Genomic DNA, 20268 nt, shown 5'->3' with positions numbered 1-20268 from the left:
ATCTCCCCATCACCTTGAAAGCATGCCTGTGGCCAAGAGAAGGAGGAAGAGGCTAGAGCACAGCACAGGACATGTTGAGGGAACAGTCCTTGAATCCGTGCAGCTGCAATCAATGATACAAGGAGGGGAAACCAGGAAAAAAAACAAGCATGCAAATCTCCTAAGAAAAGGTGAAGAAAAGCCACAGGATAGTCTTAGAACAAGTAAAGAGAGGCCTTTGTTAGTCACATGGAACTAGATAAAATAGGATCTGGGCTTTACACCAACCAGAATAGACCAGAGATTTAAATGTAAAACATGAAAACACACAAGTACTAAAAAAAATGGATGAATTTCTCTATAACCTGGGGATGAGAAAAACTTTCCTATGACTCAAACTCCAGAAGCAATAGGGCAAAGACTGATAAATTTGACTTAAAACAACAACAACAACAACAGCAACAACAAAAACCTATTGTGTTGGAGGCCAAGAGTGACCATAGCAGCAGCTTTCTGCCTCCTGCTTTGAGAAAAAATAAAAATATTTTGCAAAAATGAGGGGGGAAATAAAACACCATAATCCAAGTAAATAAATAAACAAACAAGGGGAAATAGTTATAACTGTATCTCAGAGAGTTTATATATTAAATATATAAAGAACTTTAAAAAAAGAAAAGAAAAAAATACCTAAAAAATAGGCAAGAGATACGAATAAAGTTTACAGAAAAAGAACTGCAAATGGCCCTTCCATATATGAAATAATGCTAAATTCCACTCATAACAAAAGAAATGCAAATTAAGATGACAGTGAAATACTATTTTTTTTTCTATCAGACTAACAAAATGGAAATGTTTGACAGTGTACTCTTGGTGATGTTGCAGGGGCTGTGGGGGAGTGGCACTTTCATACATCACTGGTGGGTATTGCAAAATGGCACAATCCCTGTGGGGGGGAATTTGGTAGTATGGAGCAAGATTAAAGATACACACTTTCCCTTTGATCCAGCAAACCCACTTTTAGGAATCTATTTCAAAGATACATTGGCAAATAGAAAAGACATATGCATTAAGTTATTCATTGTAACTACGACTAGTAGAACCTGCTTTACAAAAGACTGGAAACAACCCAGGAGATTGATTGAATAAAATAAGGTACATAATCAATCATGGAGTATTATCGAGTATGTAATTATAATGGAGTGCTCACCAGGATATATTGTTTAGTAAAAAAAGAAAAGTAGACAAAACAGTATGTATACTGTGTTACATTTTTAGTGAATAAAGAAGGGAACAGGAATACACACACACACACAGTTTCATTTATTTACTTATATCAAGAAAAAAAAGGATACAATAAAACTAATAAAAATGAATACTGTATGGGACTAGAAGTAACAGGCTGACAGAGATGAAAGCTAGACTTCTTTGAATATATTTTGTTTGTGAATTTAATTGTGTAACTATGCAAAACTCTATATAATCATTAAACAAAATCGATTAAAATGAGGGAAAAGCTCTCCTTTAAAAGCGAAAGCAGAATGAAACAAATGAACCTAACTATGTATCATGTCATTGATAAATTAAACTCAGCAGAATTATTTCAACTGGCAAATGCAAAGTAATTTGTCTGTTCTTCTAGTGGGGTATACCCTAAGGCAGAAAGAACTGCAAAGAAACCTTAAATTGTTTTTAGTAATGGTAGTGTTAGTAGTATACTAGTATTGTTTTTCTGAAACCATTATATACATTTTCTATATGTATATGTTAGGATCAAGCAAAAAAGGTAATTGTGTTAATGTCACTGGAAACAAGGATATCAGCTTAAAAGAGATACGAATATAAAGTCAAATATAGTAGGTAAACAATTTTTTGCTGTGTGAATTATATATCATAAAGCTGTTTTAAAAAAGAAAAAGAAGATGAATACAAATCTTATAATCCTAATTTTGAATTGGAAATACTAGTTACAAATGAATGATGTATTCTTTTCCTCAAAAAATTAATTCCCACCCTGAGCAATATAGTGAGACTCCATCTCTACAAAAAATAAAAAATAAGCCAGGTGTGGTGGCACATTCCTGTAGTCCCAGCTACGCAGGAGGCTGAGGTGGAAGGAACGCTTGAGCCCAAGAGTTTGAGGTTGTAGTAAACAAAGATCACACCACTGTACTCTAGCCTGGGCAACAGAGCAAGAGCCTATCTCAAAAAAAAATTATAGTTAAAATTTTAGGTGTGATAATGTTTTAAGAAAGGTTGTTTAGGTATGGTTTATGTTTTAAGGTGTCCTTATCTTTTAGAAAATAATGCTGAAATATTTTATGGATGAAATGGCATAATGTCTGGGAATTTTCAAAATAGTATACAAAGAAAGTGGATGGGGTATAAAAGAAGCAAAATTGACCATGATTGAAAATTGCTGAATCTGGGTGATGGGGGTGGCATGGTTGACAGTACTATTTTTTCTGCCTTTTTATATGTGAAATTTTCCATAATGAAAAGTTTAAAAATATATACACCGGAGGAAAAAATGAGTTCCCTTTGCAAAGAGATGCACCTAACTAGCGGAAGTGTTAGAGGAGAGCTGGCTGAATCATTCAAGGAATAGAAAGAGCAGCTACAGAAAGAAAATCCAAAGCCAAAGGCCTGATAAAAGAGAGAGACGAAGTGGAAAGTGTTTGAGGCTGAGCATGGTGGCTCACGCCTATAATCCCAGCACTTTGGGAGCCTGAGGCAGGAAGATCGCTTAAGCCCAGGAGTTCAAGACCACCCTGGGCAACATAGTGAGACCTCATCTCTACCAAAGATAAAAATAAAATGAGAACTTAGCTGGGTATGGGGGTGGATGTGTGTAGTCCTAGCTACTTGGGAGGCTGAGGTGGGAGGATCACTTGAGCCCAGGAGTTTGGGGTTACAGTGAGCCGTGTTCACGCCACTGCACTCCAGCCTGGGTAACAGATGTATATGGGACAGATGAACATGCTCAACAATATCTGAATGCAACTGGGAAAATATGGAATATGGGGCACTCTACAGGACAAATAACCTTATACATAGAAGTAGGAAATATGTGTATGTTCTAGTTTTGACGAGCCTGGAAATAATGACTAACCCATAACAACATGAGCTTCCCTAGCTACTCTGATGGTGATCTGTAAATACCATTACCAATTAAAAGGAACCAGGGTTCCTTGGGAAAATGACTGATTCCAAGTCGGGGCAAGAAATGTACAAGATCAGCCTCAAAAATCTTTTCATACAAGAAAGCCAGGACATTATCAAAGATTACTAGGATGTGTGCAGAAGATTCAGGAGCCAAATTGAAAAGACTCCACTGGCCAAAGATGGGATAATCTGAGCATCAAAAAATAATGATTGGCTGGGCTCAGTGGCTCACGCCTGTAATCCTAGCACTTTGGGAGGCCAAGGCGGGCGGATCACCTGAGGTCAGGAGTTCAAGATCAGCCTGACCAACATAGTGAAACCTCGTCTCTACTTAAAATACAAAATTAACCGGGCATGATGGCAGGTGCCTGTAATCCCAGCTACTCGGGAGGCTGAGGCAGGAGAATCACTTGAACCCAGGAGGCAGAGGTTGCAGTGAGCTGAGATCGCACCGTTGCACTCCAGCCTGGGCAACAAGAACAAAACTCCATCTCAAAAAAAAAATAATAATAAATAAATAAATAAATAAGAATAATGGCTACAAAAATTACAGTAGATTGACATATATCAAATACATGAAAATGTCTGAATTCCTAATGATTAAAACATAAAGCCTCATTAATCATCTTTGGAGGCTGCTAAGGAATCAGCTCATTATTCTGCAAATGGGTAAATAAGGGGGAAAATTAAGCATTTTATCTCATCTTTTCTGTAGGACTGCTACCAAAGAGTTAGTGAGAGAAAGTTTATAGAAGTACTGTAGCATCTCCTAAAGAAAGGATGGATCTAGGCGGTGATCCTCAGTGGCTGCTACAAGCATTCTGTGCAGAGCCGCTGAGAACTTGTATCAGTTCTAGCCAAGAACACTTGAACCTAGTCTTTTTTTAAATTTGAGATGGAGTCTCGCTCTGTCGCCCAGGCTGTAGTGCAGTGGCGTGATCTCGGCTCACTGCAACCTCTACCTCCTGGGTTCAAGTGACTCTCCTGCCTCAGCCTCCCAAATCGCTGGGACTACCAGCGTGCCCACCATGCCTGGCTAATTTTTGTATTTTTAGTAGAGACGGAGTTTCGCCATGTTAGCCAGGCTGGTCTCAAACTCCTGACCTCAGGTGATCCACCTGCCTTGGCCTCCCAAAGTGCTGGGATTGGAGGCACGAGCCACTGGGCCCAGCCTGAACCCAATCTTGATCAATAATTTTTTTTTTTTTTTTTTTTTTTGAGGCAAGGTCTCACACCGTCACCCAGGCTGGAGTGCAGTGGTGTGATCTGACCTCGCTGCAGCCTCAACCCCCTGAGCTCAAGCGATCCTCCCGCCTCAGCCTCCCAGATAGCTGGGACTACAGTCTCTGTAAAGCAGGAGAAAGGCAGTCTACAAAGCAATCTACAAAATAATATAGGAAAAGGAAAATCAGTTTGGATGTATACCATAAGGTTAATTATCTCTGTGTCGTACAATTACGGGTATTTTTATCTTTTATGTGTGCTTGTCTGTATTTTTTCCAAAATTAACACGATACAGGTTGCACAAAAAATGAGGTGTTTTTAAAAGTAAAACTTACCGAACTTTCCAATCATCTGAATAAAAAGAAAGCAGAGGAAAAGGAAAAAAAAATGTCGAGATCATTTGGCTAGATCTTAGGCATATTTTATTAGCATATGACATCTAGTACATATTGGAAAGCAGATAAAATCCTGTCCAAGCTTGACTCTGAGAGAAACTTTCCAGAAATTTTATAAGCTCAGTCCTGACACAGAAGAAGAGGTTCTTGGTGCAGGCTTATCCAGGGACCATGTTTGCTTTGATATTACACATAGACCATGACCAGGATCCTCAGAGCCTCTGGCAAAACATCAAATATATTAATTTATGTAGATTTTATATACTTGGCACAAGAAATATGCATTACCCTTTTACATGGGGTGGTAGTGGGAGTGCACTGACTCAGTTGCTGGGACCCAGCTCATTGCTCCCAAGTGTTGACATCTTCCTAGCAAGAGTGGTGGGGGAGGGAGCAGGATTCAAAGTTTTTTGCCTCTTTCAAGTTCGTGTCAAAATCTCTAATAATACCAGACCTCTGAGTGATAACTGATATTGTTCCTCCTGGGACTGCTGGTTATAATGGTGTTAGTGATGATAGGGATGAGAAATCCATGCTGTGGTTGCTTCTGGGATTGGAGGGCCACCCCTACAGCCTCCAGTTATTCAGTGGCTGATTCAGGGTGAGTTAGAAATAACAACACAGGGCCACGGAGGCCCAGGCCTCCACACATTCATTTATGGCCAGGAAGGTCCTGAGCAGGCCCCATGGCAGAATTCTCAGCACACAGTGAGTGATCAGGAACTGGCCATCTTTGGGGCTGCCAGGTTCCCTGAAAAGGGCCTTCAAAGCAGGGTGCTAGCGCCCATGTGAAGTTGTGCTCTCCCGTCATCTCTGAAGAGCTCAATTCCTGCTGCACCTTCTCCCTCTTCCTCATTTCCCTTTGCCTCCCTTCAGACTTCATCTCCTCCTCCCCAAGGCTGTCCCCTCCCTGCCCATTCCAAGAAGAGTAAGACTTGCCTGTTCTTTCACCCCAGCTCAGCATCACTTCACCCTCCTTCTCTCGCCTTTCCCCCCATCTCCCCTCCAGGCCCAGATCAACCCTTCCCCTGAAGCTCTGGGTCCCTCCTCACTTCCACAGGAACTTAGCCTCCTCTCTTTCCTTCTCTCCACCAGCAAATGCACTCAAATTCCTACTGGTCCGAAACCTCTCCCCTCGGCCCTGCCTCCGAGGACTCTGCTTTTTCTTTCTCTTCCCTACCAAACTTCTGTCTCCTGTAGCTTTTAACCTGCTTTGCCCTCCCACCATGAATTCTCCTTATTCCTCGCTGAGGGTGGTCCACTTCCCAGAATTCTCTCCAAAATCTGTCTCCATGTACCGGCTGTATTTTTGGATATATTTCTGCTCAACTGGACAGTGTTTCATCTCTGTGTTCCCAGATTGCAGGAACAGTGTGGGCAGCAGTGACTATTTGATGGATGCCTGCACAACCTTCCAGAGAGCTTCCAGCTCTGAGAAATTGATCCTTGCTGAGCAAATCTTGTCTCTCCACTCCTACAGCTGGCCAAATAAAGACGGACCAGGCCTACTCCCTCAGACTCAGGCTCCATTGAACAAGATCTGTCAAACCCCTCAACAGCTACCCAGTGAACAGGCTGGGTGCAGGGGGGTATGCCGGAATGCAGGGGAGGCTTCCAGCAGATCCTTAGCCAAGACCGATGCACAGAAGTGCCACCAGTACTCCAGGCTGTTGCGTTTTTGTGATCCTCCTTAACAGCCCTGTTATATTCCAGGTTCTCCAAGCCAGCACCCATGTTCCTGGATGATTCCTTTCGCAAGTGGGCTAGAATCCGGGAGTTTGTGCCGCCTTTTGGGATCAAAGGTCAAGGTATGTTGGGAACCCTGACCTACATTAACATCTCATCCCCCTGACTGTCTCCCTATCCTTCGGGATAAGGCTACATCCTCCGAAGTCCCCATGCTGAGAATCCACCCTTCCTCTACTCTCAACAAATCTTCTCTACCTTTTTCCCTTCCTTTTCCTTTTTTTTTTTTTTTTTTTTTATTGAGATAGATCCTTGCTCTGTCACCCAGGCTAAAGTGCAGTGGCATGATCTCGGCTCACACAATCTCCACCTTTAAGATCCTCCTACCTCAGCCTCCTGAGTAGCTGGGACCATAGGCATGCACCACCATGCCTGGCTAATTTTTTATTTGTATTTTTAGTAGAGACAGGGTTTTACCATGTTGTCCAGGTTAATCTCAAACTCCTGGACTCAAGTGATCTGCCTAAAGTGCTGGGGTTACAGGCATGAGCCACCATGCCCGGCTTCTTCTTTAATGGAATATTTACACACAGCCCACCACTTTGCCAGGGGCTAAGTATACAACAGTGAAGTAGACAGATTGTTTCCTCTCCTCAAAAAGCTCCAGTGTAGCGGAGATTCAGATACTCGAGTGCAGAGCTCTGGTGAGGGAAGTATAAGGAGCTGTGAGAGCACAGAAAAGGTGTGCTGTAGACAGGAACACTAGAGTACTAGGTATAGTAGGGACATTCCCAGAGAAAACACAGACTGTCCCCCAAGAGTGCCCCACGCCCCGCCCCTCTATCAGCCCATCCTGATATTTTTCACCTGAACCTCGTCTCCCTTGCAACCCTTCCTTATCCTGTCCAAGGCTAACCTTTCCCCTACACTGTCACAAACTCCCCTTCCATTGCCTTGGGGACCTCACCCACACAGCTCCCTCCTAACTTAAGACTTTCCCATCCCTAGTAGTTGAACAATTCTGCTTCTTTGTCAAGTTCTGTGCTATTTCATGGCTTGGTGGAAAATAATCTGGACTTATGGGTCAGGCAGAGAGGGATCAGCTCCCCATACTGCCTCTTTACTAGCTGTGACCCTGGACAAGTTGCCTGTCTGTGCTTTAGTTCCGTCAGCAGTTAAATGGAGAGAATAATACTACTGTGTAAAGTTGTGGTCAGAATTATATAAAATAACTGCTAAAGGGGTGATATCATTTGGCCAGGAGACCCAAGAATACCCGAACCCTCTACTCAGCCAGACTACCTCTCCCTGAAAAGAAGACAGTGGCCAGGAAAAACACTGCTGAACTGGAGCTTTGACCTCAGACCTCCAAGGACAAATCTAATGGGTCGGGTTAAACCATATGAAGAACCCCTTTTCCCTGGGTGCAGGCAGCCAAGAAGGCCACTCTTCTCTCTTGAATCTGCACTCGAGACTCAGATGGGATAGCTACAAAGGCCAGGGAAGTTCGATATGGAGCCCATCGGCCAGCAAGCAGAGAGCATCTGCTCATGTATGCTCTTTCTGCTGAAGTTCTCCTAGAAAACAAAGCCCAATCCATATCTTTGACCTTGGCTAATTTTAGTAGCAATATGTTCTTCCTTAAAGGTGAAATCGGAAGTGGGAAAAGGAGGGAATCTGTGGCCTTTCCTAAAGCCCACCATAGGGTATCTCTGAAGGCACTTAGTGTAGAACATTGCTTAAAGGTTTGTTTCCCTACCCCATTCTCACTCAACTTCTGGAAGGATTAGCTGCACCTACTGCCTCCTCTTTCTCACCATTTACTCCTGAAGAATATCTGCATCCCTGCCCATCCCACCCCACCATTCCAGTGAAACTGCTCCGTGTCCCGGAGAAATCCAAGGGATACTTCTCAGTCCTTAACATGACCTCTCAGCTACCTCTGCTTCCTTTAAAAAAGTATGTTTGTTATTTTTAATTTTGGAGACATCTTTTCTTTACATGAAATATTTCAAGCATACAAAAAATACTAGGAATAATGAGCATTGATGTACCTTCTACCCAGCTGAAGAAATAAAATATGAGACACAATTAAAGCTTCTGTGGGGCCCTTCCCACTCCATTCTCTTCCTTCCCCAGGAAGCCATTATTCTGCATTATCCTGGCTTCAGTGTTGGCATTCTTATGCCTTGTTTATATATGTTTGAGACAGGGTCTTGCTTTGTCACCCAGGCTGGAGTGCAGTAGCACACACTCGACTCACTGCAACCTCAACTCCAGCGCTCAAGCAATCCTCTCACCTCAGCTCCCCAAGTAGCTGGGACTACAAGCACACACTAGCACTCCTGACTAATTTTTGTATTTTTTTGTAGAAACAGGGTTTAACCATGTTGCCCAAGCTGGTCTCAAACTCCTGAGCTCAAGCAATCCTCCCTCCTTGGCCTCCCAAAGTGCTGGGATTACAGATGTGAGCCACCACACCCAGGCTTGTTTATGTATTTTCACTACATATTTATATATTTATTAGAAATACGGTACCGCTCTTACACGTCTTTAGACTTTACAAATGGTGTCATTATATGTACATATATTTGTGTATATGTGTATGTATATTCTTCATTTTTTTGAATATGTTTTTGAGATTTATCTATATTGGTACATACAGCTGTAGGTCATTGATTGTTTTTTTTTTAACGGCCGTATAGGATTTCATACACCACATTTAATCTGGTTTTTTTTTTTAGTGGACATTCAGCTTGCCTCCAACATTTTGCTATTACAAACAGTTCATCAGCGAACACTCTTGCATGTCTCCTGGAGCAAGTGAGTGACTTTTTCAACACTCCGCGCCTAGGGGCATAGTTGTAGGATCTTAGTGTATGCACATCTTCGTGGTTATTTGATGTTATTAAGATACTCTCCATTATGGTGATACCAGTTTACTTTATTTTTAGGTCTTTATGTACATTATTTTGTATCTTCCTAACAACTCCACAAAATAGGAATTACTTTCATTTTAGAGATGAGGAAACTAAAGCTCCAAGAAAGGAAATGATTTATATAAGGTCACAGAGCACAGCCGGTATTTGACTCCAAAGCCAATACCCTTGCTATTCACTATACATCATACTATAGTGCTCTCATGATACCAGAGTTTGGAAGAGCAGTCCTTATTGCCAAAGCCAGAGAGAGGTCAAGGAGATGAGGTCTAAATAGTGGGCACAGGTCTGAGAGCACAGAAGTCATGGGGGTCTTTGCTGAGTGGACTGCAGGTGGGCAGAGCCAGGCTCAGGGAGTAAAGAGGTGAGGAGGTAAAGACAGCCTGGCAAAGAGCAGGATTCAGGCTTGGCAATGTGAGTGGGAGGAAGTGAGGGAAAGGGGATGTCAGATAATGAGGCACGTGGTGAGCTCTTCAGTTGCTGGGTGTCTCCTCATTTGTTTCCTGGTATCTGCTGGGTGGGAGCACAGAGATAAGTACAAGGTGGTCTCTAGCTCTGAGCAGGTGCTCCCGTTCCAGGGAGACTGTGTGCTCCAGCTTCCAGGGAAGCCCCTGGCCTAGGAATGCATGTCCTGGGGCCTGACTACAGAGCCTCAGAAAACCAGATGAGCCTCCCAGAAGCCTGGGAGAGAAGCTGCATGCCAGTGTTAGGGACGGGCTCCCGGCAGTGATATGCCTGTCTGTTTCCTGCCTTCACTTCCTTTCTCGGGAAGAAAGTCAGGGCAGTGGCCCAACACATCCTTGTGTCCAGAGCTCTCTCCACTTCCACTTTCACTCTAGCTCCTAGGAACTTGTGCCTTCCAGTAGGATTATCAGTAAACATTTTATAGGAACATAAGTGACCCTGTAACAGAAACCTCTCTCCTCTGTCTGCAGACAATCTGATCAAAGCCATCTTGTCAGTCACCAAAGAGTACCGCCTGACCCCTGCCTTGGACAGGTGAGCCACATACTGCGCAGCCTCCTACCTGCCGCTGCCTGGTGGTGGGCAGAGGTGTTGAGGCCCACTGGCCTTCCCTGGACATGGGCAGTTTCTCCAGCACATCCACACATGCACATACAGTACACACACAGGGTGGGTGGAGCAGGTAAGTGGAACCACTCCACCTGACTTGCACCCCCATGGGCTGTCAGCACTTGGCAAGACATCCAAGTCCTCAGATACCAGAGGTTTGAGGGTAAGAACTGAAGACACTGGGGCTGGGACTAGCCCAGCAATGGGACTGAGGTCCTGGGTGGCAGGGGCAGGTGAAGGGGGCAAGGCTTAAGTCCAGAAGGCAGTGACAGCTCCCAAACCAACAGACCCTAGAGCGGGAAGCCCCAGGGTCAGGGATGGGAGAAGCAAGATGGGTGAGCTCTCTAGTGGCTGCTGGGAGTCTTGAGTCCTAGAGCCTCCTGTCCTGTTCCCCTTTTCTTGCTTTCCTGGTGTAGCCCCAAGCTCGGCCCACTTTTCCCTCTCCCCTGAAGCGTGCCTAAACACCACTACCCCTTGGGGAAGCTTTACCCTAGAATGTCATCTTACCAAAGCTCCCTCCTCACCACCTAGGCCTGGCACCCAACCTTTCCATGGCCCTGTTTTCCTGGGGAAGTGTCAGGGCCTAGATAGAGATGCTGGAGAGTCTCAGGGCCCAGCTACCCATTGTATGGTTCAGGCCTTCTCTCAGAAATGCTGCCAGAAGCCCATTGGTCTTCTTCCTCTATCCCAGCCCGGTCCTGGGCAAGGGCGTGGGGTCAAGGGCCAAAGGAGCAGGGGAAGAGACCTGGTGGGCAGCTCTCTGTACAGAGGTCTCCGCCTCTCTCCCCTCAGCCTCCGCTGCCGCCGCTGCATCATCGTGGGCAATGGAGGCGTTCTTGCCAACAAGTCTCTGGGGTCACGAATTGACGACTATGACATTGTGGTGAGGTGAGCTCCCCAAAATGGCACCTCGGGTGAGTGTCCTGGCCCCAACCCTTAGTCCTGAGTCCATTGAGAACTGTCTGTCTGGCTAGTTGGGCTGGAGGTCAACGGAAGCCTCAAGAACTCTGGGTTGGAGGGCTTTGGAACAGACAACTAGGGGTGGCACCTGGGGAGAATAGGTCCAGGTGACCTGGACTCCCTATTCTCCGTGCCTGGGATATTCTGGGGTCATGGTGCCTTCCCAAACACAGGCCCAGGCTCTGAGTGGGCCTGCTCTCTGTAGACTGAATTCAGCACCAGTGAAAGGCTTTGAGAAGGACGTGGGCAGCAAAACGACACTGCGCATCACCTACCCCGAGGGCGCCATGCAGCGGCCTGAGCAGTACGAGCGCGATTCTCTCTTTGTCCTCGCCGGCTTCAAGTGGCAGGACTTTAAGTGGTTGAAATACATCGTCTACAAGGAGAGAGTGGTAAGCTCTCCTGGCACCAGCTCCTTCCCCTCTTGCCCTGGCCTTCCGTAACTCCTAAGCAGTCCCGCCCCTTGAATGCAGCAAAGAACGAGTAAGAACCTTCAAAACAAGCATTAATGACCCAAAGCCAAAATCACCCAATGGCAACCAGGGGGCAAAGAGGTCAGGAGATTGCCAGGGTTACTGGCCAAACTCCGGGAGCCAATATGCCTGAAACTTGCTACCTGCTTCCAGGTGCCCAGATGCAGATGCTTTCTCAGCCTTCTGTAGTCAGACCTCAGCAGCCCCAGGGGCCCTTCCCTGGCCTTAGATCTCCTGGCCGAGGAAAGCTCTGCCTCTCAGGCCAGACTTCATATCACTCCCAGTCTTTCTACTCTCCTGCCCTGACCTTGTAGCTGCCTCCCTTGCCCCCTCTTGTCCTCTGTAAGGTCTCTCTGGCTCTGGTCTTAGGGGTCCCTGCCCTCTTTCTCAGCCTGTGTTCTAGGACAGCAGACCCCTCAACTTGAGAGTGCCAGCTCCCAAACTTAGAAGTCCTGGCCTGTTTCCACTTTGTACTTTTACCACTGACTTATAGCTGAATCCCCAACCTGCCACTGAGTCTAATCATTGGGAATGATCAGGTTCTACTGACTGTTCTAAGCAGGTAAGGGTCTGGGCCCATTTCTTTAGGGTGCTTATGTGGCAGAGTAAGGTCAACTGTTCTTTAGGAGACCACCACTGAGTTCCCTCCCGAGACCTCAACTTCCCAGCTCAGGGCCTGCAGGGACATCCGTGAACTTGTCCAGGCCCACTCCCCCACAGCCAGCTGTCACCAGCAGCCCCAGGGGTGGGGTACTGCAGAGCTCAGGCCATTCATCTTCTAATACCCAAGCCTCTTACTAGAGGAGGAGGATGACAGACGGCCCTCTGCCTGCAGTGAGAAGCTAATTGTTCTTCCTGGAGGTTTAGAGAAGAGTTGGGAGTGGGAACAGCTTCCCTTGCCTGTAGGGTCTCAGTGCAATTTGGTTTAACTCCACAGCTCTTTCCCAAGCAAGGCCAAGTACAGGCAGTGTCAAGTAGGTAGGAAGCAAGAGAGAAGACAGAAGTCAGGTCCAGAAATTCAGGTAGGTGGGACAGTGGGGAAGGGGAATCCATTTCAGAACCAGACTGGATGAGACAGCTGCGCTCCACAGTGTCCAGTCCACCTCCCCAAAGGGGAGGAAAGGGCCAGGCAGCAGAAGCCAGGCCCAGCTTCAAGCAGGCCCACTGCCCACACAGACCAGGTAAATAACAGCGGTTCCAGGAGTACCCTACTGTTTTCAGAACCCTGGGGACTGAGACACTAGTGTTTTCAGAGTCCCTCTCTGCCTTGAGGGCAGTAGAATTAGGGTCACAGACAGACACTTTTAAGGGAGAATTGTAGGAAGTAGAGTCTGTCCTGGTGAACCCCAGTGAGCCTAAGGGCTGCTGTCTCACTCTGGCCTTCTGCCATCCTCCTTTCACATCGTTTCCTCTGCCCATGGGCACCTGTCACAGCCTCCCTCCGGGCAAGAGCTCCTAAGGGGCAGGGCGTGATCCTATTGGTTTTTACCCTTCAGTGCTCAGTCACCATAAATGATCTGGAATTGGGTCAAACACCAGTTCCTACTTCCTACTGGGCAGACTGGGAAAAGCCAGGCAGTTCAAATAAGGCCAGGCCAAAGGGGGTGGGTCAGAGCCTGTCGTGGGTGTTATCACATGTTCCTTCCAAGAACACCAATGTCAGTTAATTCAAGGTTCTTAAAATTCATCCCCGGGAGTAAGGAAAGAAAGAAGAAAAGGAAGGAAGCCAGCTAGAGTCGGAGAACTCACTATACTCAGGCTACTCAGGAAGCAGACAGCAGGGCCTTGCTTTTCCCAGGAAGCTGAGGAGCTCTCCGCCTGGCCTGGCCTTGGCAGCAGGCAGATTCAAGGTACCAGCATTGCAGGACGAGGCACAGGCACAGGCTCACTCTTGCTGACATCTGTGTCCGTCCTGGCCACACCCAGGGCTCTAGGACCAGCCTTGTATTGGTGAGCACTCCTACCCAGGGTGGGTGGGGGTGAGTGGGAAGGGGAGAGAGGAGACAGGGAGGAGTCCTCTGAATTACTGTGGGCCTTCCTTGGCTCCAAAGTGAAAGATAATTTGGGCCTTTAGAGTGAGCTGCCAGAAGAATGCCGGGGTTGCCCATGGCCTCACCTCCCCCATCTCTCAGAGTGGACCTGCCCAGGCCCTTTGGCTGCCCAAGGGACCTCTTCTTTAGTGTCCTTCTCCACCCCAAGCGCAAGGCTAATGCCTTCCTAGGACCTCACCCATGCTCTGCCTCACTTCCCTGGCATCTGAGACCCAGGAAAATGTGAGAGGCTGCTTCTCCAGGTCCCCTCCTGTCTGGTGCCCTAGTCACCAGCTTGTCCTGCTCCTGTAGAGATGTTTCCAGTCATGCAGCCTCTGGGCTGCTGGAGAGCTCTCTGCACCTGTCTGGAGCCTCACCTGCAGAATTCTGGCAGGAGGCAGCTCTGTGTTCTGGAGCCAAGGCCTGGCAGGGCAGGGCTGGAACCGGAAGTAGGCCTCAGTCACAGCTGCTTCCTGCCACTTACTACATGAGGATACTTTTAAAGCCTGTAACTTTCTAGTACCCAGGAGTCCTCATAGGATATGGGAAGGGGCAGGGGGGAAGATGCAGGAAAGGACGGCCAAAACAACCCAGAGAACAGCCTGTGCCAGGGCTGGCCTTACCTTCTTCCATCTGAGAACTCTCCTCTTCATCATTTGTGGCCATTTGGGTCCCTGACACACTGGACAGTGGCACTGATATCTCCAAACAGGTTACAAAAAGGCCCTTTGTCTCCCAGATCCCAGGAGCCGTGGCCAAGCCAGCAAGCAGGTGTAGGAGTTCCCAGCAGGCTGTGTGCTCAGGGCAGCTCAGAAGAGCACCAGTGGATGAGCAAGCACAGCACAGAAGCTGAGACTTGGAGGAAGGGTGGAGCCAGGGACATGGGGGTGCAGCCTCCAGCTCCGGTGCAGGTCTTCTCAGAGGTGCCTCTGCAGTCTCCCCAACACACTCACTCACTTATCAGATGTCCATGAGGTACTCTCTTTGCAGGCTCTACATTGGCCCCTGGGAATACAAAGAGGAATTAAGCACCGTTCCCAACCAAAGTAGCTTACAGTCTAGTGGGAGAGAGAGTCCCAGAGCTAGAGTTACAGTACAGTGTGGAGGCTGCTATGATGAGGAAGGCCTAATGCAGCTCTGGGGCAGGTGGGGGACAAAAGAAGGTCTCTTGGAGGAGTCACTCCTGAGCTGGATCCTGAAGGAAGAGTTAGGAGTGAGTGGGCGAAAGGAATTACAAGCAAAGGGAACAGCATGTGTAGACCCAAGAGACCATGCTCCCTTCAGGAAACTGGAGGCGTGCTGTGTGGATCGATCATGGTGCAATGAGGGTGGTGTGTCAGAGCATGCTGCCTAATGCCTCCAATGCTGTGGCCTGTGCATCCTCTTCCCGGTATTGGATGAAGGCTGGAAACACCCCATCCACTGTCCAGAGGATGGAGCCCTGGGGTCTGGAGAGGACAGGACATGTGAGAGGCAGAGCCTTCCATCCCCATCCCTCAGGCCCCACCCTCCTGCCTCTGCCAGCCTCCCCCACTGCGCCTCAGCAGGCCACAGAAGCCCCTGGGAACTGCCTTCCAACCCCATTTGCTGCCTCCTCTTCCTCCTCCTCCCCACTCCTAAAACCAGAAAGCTATCCTCACTGCTGAGCACCTCTGACTGGTCATCAATTCAGTGAGGCCCTGGGACCTAGGATGGATGGGTGTGGGGTGGTCCCGGCCCTATAGGGGGAAGGGAGAGGACAGGGCTGGGAGTGGGTCCCTGGATAGCCTTGACACAGCACTTACCCTCCAGCTGTACTTCAGTCCCTGGGAAGAGAGGGAGGAGGGCAGGATCTAAGAGGCCAGCCAGGGCCCCACATTCAAGCACGGGGAGACTGAGTCCCTGATTTTAGAATGACAACATGGCTTAAGAGGGGAAAATGGCTTAGGCCTTGGAGTTACACAGATTTGGGTTTAAGTTTAGACTCTCACTTATTAGTGGGCTACCTTAGGCACATCACCTAACCTTCTTAGATTTATGTCATTGATACAGTAAATGAGTAGTGCTGTGCATCTTTCAGGGTTATTTTTAAAATTAGGTAAGATGAAATCTAGAAGCATCTAGCATAGAGAACTTAGTAAGTTCTCAGTCTATAGCAAATAGTAATGTTATTTTTTTTTTTTTATCATTGGTGGTGTTTTTGCTGTTAGAAAAGCCCAATTATCCCAGGGAGCAAAGCATTTTTCTGTCAGGCTGTAGGGCTTGACGTAGGAGGTGACCCAGAAGCAGGGATCAGAGACCAGGCCTAGAGGAGGGAGAGACAAGGAGCCTCCTGGTGAAAGGCAGCTGGACCATAGGGCAGATGGGGCCACCACATCCCCAAATATAAGGCCTCTTATTGGACCAGGCCCAAATGGGGATTGAATGATGTCCACTTGCACCTTCACCTGTTCCCTGTTCAAGCCTGAGAGGGATGCAGAGCCTTAGCGTGGACTCTGTCCTGGGAGACTCAGTGCAGGCCTGCTGCTGCCGAGCTAGCATTCACCACCCAGCCCAGGCTTCTCACCAAGCCTCTGAGACCAGCTCTTCGAGGATTCTCCACCATTTCCTTTGCGGCCATCACCAGTGGCCGCAGCTCTTTCTCCCATGCCTCTTATCCCTGGGAGGGCCAGGAGATTTCACGTCACTGCCTGTTGCCACATCTTAACCATTGCTCCTCTGCCCTCAGATAAAAATGCTCAAGAATGGGTACTCCCTCAGCTCCTCTTCCTCACTGTCTTCTGTAAGCCCTTGGTCACTGCCTCATAATTATTACCATGTCATTCTCCTCCTCCTGCTCCCCTTCCTGCCACTCTTCCTCCCCCTCCCACTCCTGCTCCTCTTCCCACCACTCTCCCCCTCCTCCTGCTCCTCTTCCTGCCTCTTCCTCCCCCTCCTCTTGTTCCTCTTCCTGCCACTCTTTCCCCTCCTCCTGCTCCTCTTCCCGATACTCTTCCTCCCCCTCCTGCTGCTCCTCTGAACACCACTCTCCCTCCCTCTCCTCCTGCTCCTTTTCCCACCACTCTTCCTCCCCCTCCTCCTGCTCCTCTTCCTGCCACTCTTCCTCCCTCTCCTCCTGTTCCTCTTCCTGTGACTCTTTCCCCTCCTCCTGCTCCTATTCCTGCCATTCTTCCTTCCCTTCCTCCTGCTCCTCTTCCTGCGACTCTTTCCCCTCCTCCTGCTCCTATTCCTGCCACTCTTCCTTCCCTTCCTCCTGCTCCTCTTCCTGCCATTCTCCCTCCCCATCCTCCTGCTCTTCTTTCCGCCACTCTTCCTCCCCTTCCTGCTCCTCTTCCCGCCACTCTTCCTCCCCCTCCTCCTGCTCCTCTTGCCGCCACTCTTCCTCCCCTCCTCCTGCTCCTCTTCCCGCCACTCTTCCTCCCCTCCTCCTGCTCCTCTTCTCGCCACTCTTCCTCCTCCTCCCCCTGCTCCTCTTCCCACCATTCTCCCTCCCCCTCCTCCTCTTCCTGCCACTCTTCTCCTCCTCCTCCTGCTCCTCTTCCCACCACTCTTCTCCTCCCCCCCCTCCTGTTTCTCTTCCTGCCACTCTTCCTTCTCCTCCCCCTGTTCCTCTTCCTGCCACTCTTCCCCCTCCTTCTGCTCCTATTCCTGCCACTCTTCCTCCCCCTCCTCCTTCTCCTCTTCCCACCACTCTTCCTCCCCCTCCTCCTGTTCCTCTTCCTGCCACTTTTCCCCCTCCTTCTGCTCCTATTCCTGCCACTCTTCCTCCCCCTCCTTCTGTTCCTCTTCCTGCCACTCTTCCCCCTCCTTCTGCTCCTATTCCTGCCACTCTTCCTCCCCCTCCTCCTGTTCCTCTTCCTGCCACTCTTCCCCCTCCTTCTGCTTCTATTCCTGCCACTCTTCCTCCCCCTCCTTCTGTTCCTCTTCCCGCCACTCTTCCTCCTCCTCCTGTTCCTCTTCCTGCCACTCTTCCTCCTCCTCCTGTTCTTCTTCCTGCCACTCTTCCTCCCCCTCCTCCTCCTGCTCCTCCTCCTGCTCCTCTTCCTGCCACTTTTCCTCCCCCTCCTCCTGTTCCCCTTCCCGCCACTCTTCCTCCTCCTTCTGCTCCTCTTCCCACCATTCTTCCCCCTCCTCCCTCTGTTCCTCTTCCCACCACTCTTCCCCCTCCTCCTTCTGTTCCTCTTCCCGCCACTCTTCCTCCCCATCCTCCTGCTCCTCTTCCCACCACTCTCCCCCTCCTCCTGCTTCTCTTCCTGCCACTCTTCCTCCCCCTCCTCCTGTTCCTCTTCCTGCCACTCTTTCCCCTCCTCCTGCTCCTATTCCTGCCATTCTTCCTCCCCCTCCTCCTGCTCCTCTTCCTGCCACTCTTCCTCCCTCTCCTCCTATTCCTCTTCCTGCCACTCTTTCCCCTCCTCCTGCTCCTATTCCTGCCACTCTTCCTTCCCTTCCTCCTGCTCCTCTTCCTGCCATTCTCCCTCTCCCTCCTCCTGCTCCTCTTCCCACCACTCTTCCTCCTCTTCCCGCCACTCTTCCTCCCCCTCCTCCTGTTCCTCTTCCTGCCACTCTTCCCCCTCCTCCTGCTCCTCTTCCCGCCACTCTTCCTCGCCCTTCTCCTGCTCCTCTTCCCGCCACTCTTCCTCCCCCTCCTCCTCTTCCTGCCACTCTTCCTCCTCCTCCTCCTGCTCCTCTTCCCACCACTCTTCTCCTCCCCCTCCTCCTCCTGTTTCTCTTCCTGCCACTCTTCCTTCTCCTCCTCCTGCTCCTCTTCCTGCCATTCTCCCTCCCCCTCCTCCTGCTCCTCTTCCCACCACTCTTCCTCCTCTTCCCGCCACTTTTCCTCCCCCTCCTCCTGCTCCTCTTCCCGCCACTCTTCCTCCCCCTCCTCCTGCTCCTCTTCCTGCCACTCTTCCTCCCTCTCCTCCTGTTCCTCTTCCTGCCACTCTTCCTCCCTCTCCTCCTGTTCCTCTTCCTGCCACTCTTCCTCCCCCTCCCCCTGCTCCTCTTCCTGCCACTCTTCCTCCCCCTCCTCCTGTTCCTCTTCCTGCCACTCTTTCCCCTCCTTCTGCTCCTATTCCTGCCACTCTTCCTCCCCCTCCTCCTGTTCCTCTTCCTGCCACTCTTCCTCCTCCTCCTGTTCCTCTTCCCGCCACTCTTCCTCCTCCTCCTTTTCCTTTTCCTGCCACTCTTCCTCCCCCTCCTCCTCCTGCTCCTCTTCCTGCCACTTTTCCTCCCCCTCCTCCTGTTCCCCTTCCCGCCACTCTTCCTCCTCCTGTTCCTCTTCCCGCCACTCTTCCCCCTCCTCCTTCTGTTCCTCTTCCCGCCACTCTTCCTCCCCCTCCTCCTACTGCTCCTCTTCCTGCCACTTTTCCTCCCCCCGTCCTGCTCCTCTTCCTACCACTCTTCCTCCTCCTCCTCCTGTTCCTCTTCTCGCCACTCTTCCTCCTCCTCCCCCTGCTCCCCTTCCCGCCACTCTTCCTCCCCATCCTCCTGTTTCCCTTCCCGCCACTTTTCTTCCACCTCCTCCTGTTCCTCTTCCCACCACTCTTCCCCCTCCTCCTCCTGTTCCTCTTCCCACCACTCTTTCTCCTCCTCTTGTTCCTCTCCTTGCTTCTTTTCCTTCCTTTTGTTCTCCTCTTCCTTCTGTCATCACTATCATTATCATCATAGCTGTCACTTATTAAGCTCTTCAGTTTATCAGCTTTCCTTGAATTCATTCAGTTCTCATAATAACCCTATAGCAAGGTACTGTTATTATCTCCATCCTAGAGATTAAGAAACTAGGGTACAGAGAGGATATGTTACTTGTGTAAGGTCACACAACTAGTTAAGTGGTAGAGCCTAATTAAAACTCAGACCTCACTGCCTCAGGGATCTTCCTAAGAAATAAATCTGACCACATACCTTCCTGGTTAGAATCCTCCATCAGTCAGCTCCTATCTGCCGTGGTCTGTGAGGATGGTAAGAACTACTGTTTACTGAACTCTTCTCCATGCCAGGCCCTGGACAATACGGTTTATATGCATCATCTCAGCCAGCCATCTCCACAACCCTACAAGGCAGGTACTATGAGTAGTAGTAAGCAGTAGAGCCGCATTTTGGACCGAAGGTGTCTCACTTTAACCATTGCACTATAACAGCTCCCATTTATTCATTGATTCAGCAAATCCAAAGCGATCACCAACATCACGTGGAGTCCCATTCTTCAAGCACAGTCTCACTCACTCGACAGCTCCCTTTCCCAGCGCTTTCCTTCACATCCAGCCAGTCCAGTACCAGGGACTGAATGTCACCCATGGGAGAGAAGCTACAGCCGAGGTGGTAACACATGTTGTCACCTTAGTAGCATCTCAGTACTGCTTCCCATTCC

The 20268-nt window shown here is 49.1% G+C and overlaps 2 protein-coding genes across 2 annotated transcripts in view; both read left to right on the top strand.

Annotated features, from left to right (window-relative positions):
* The window catches only part of ST3GAL3 (ST3 beta-galactoside alpha-2,3-sialyltransferase 3), a 224154-nt gene that overhangs the window by 179905 nt on the left and 23981 nt on the right, over nt 1–20268 (top strand). Inside the window, 4 exon segments of the mRNA XM_063627687.1 lie at nt 6474–6568; nt 10321–10384; nt 11252–11347; nt 11625–11811. Of these exon segments, the coding sequence (XP_063483757.1) occupies nt 6474–6568; nt 10321–10384; nt 11252–11347; nt 11625–11811 (442 nt within the window).
* LOC134734574 (proline-rich protein 36-like) lies at nt 13591–19672 on the top strand. The gene is made up of 2 exons (XM_063627612.1): nt 13591–13742; nt 15207–19672. The coding sequence occupies exon 2, from the start codon at nt 16718–16720 to the stop codon at nt 19580–19582; it is 2865 nt and encodes a 954-aa protein (XP_063483682.1). The 5' UTR covers nt 13591–13742; nt 15207–16717; the 3' UTR covers nt 19583–19672.

Source organism: Symphalangus syndactylus, chromosome 12, assembly GCF_028878055.3.
Source record: "Symphalangus syndactylus isolate Jambi chromosome 12, NHGRI_mSymSyn1-v2.1_pri, whole genome shotgun sequence".
In the NCBI taxonomy this organism is placed as follows: Eukaryota; Metazoa; Chordata; class Mammalia; order Primates; family Hylobatidae; genus Symphalangus; species Symphalangus syndactylus.
This window is presented reverse-complemented; position numbering and strand designations above follow the sequence as displayed.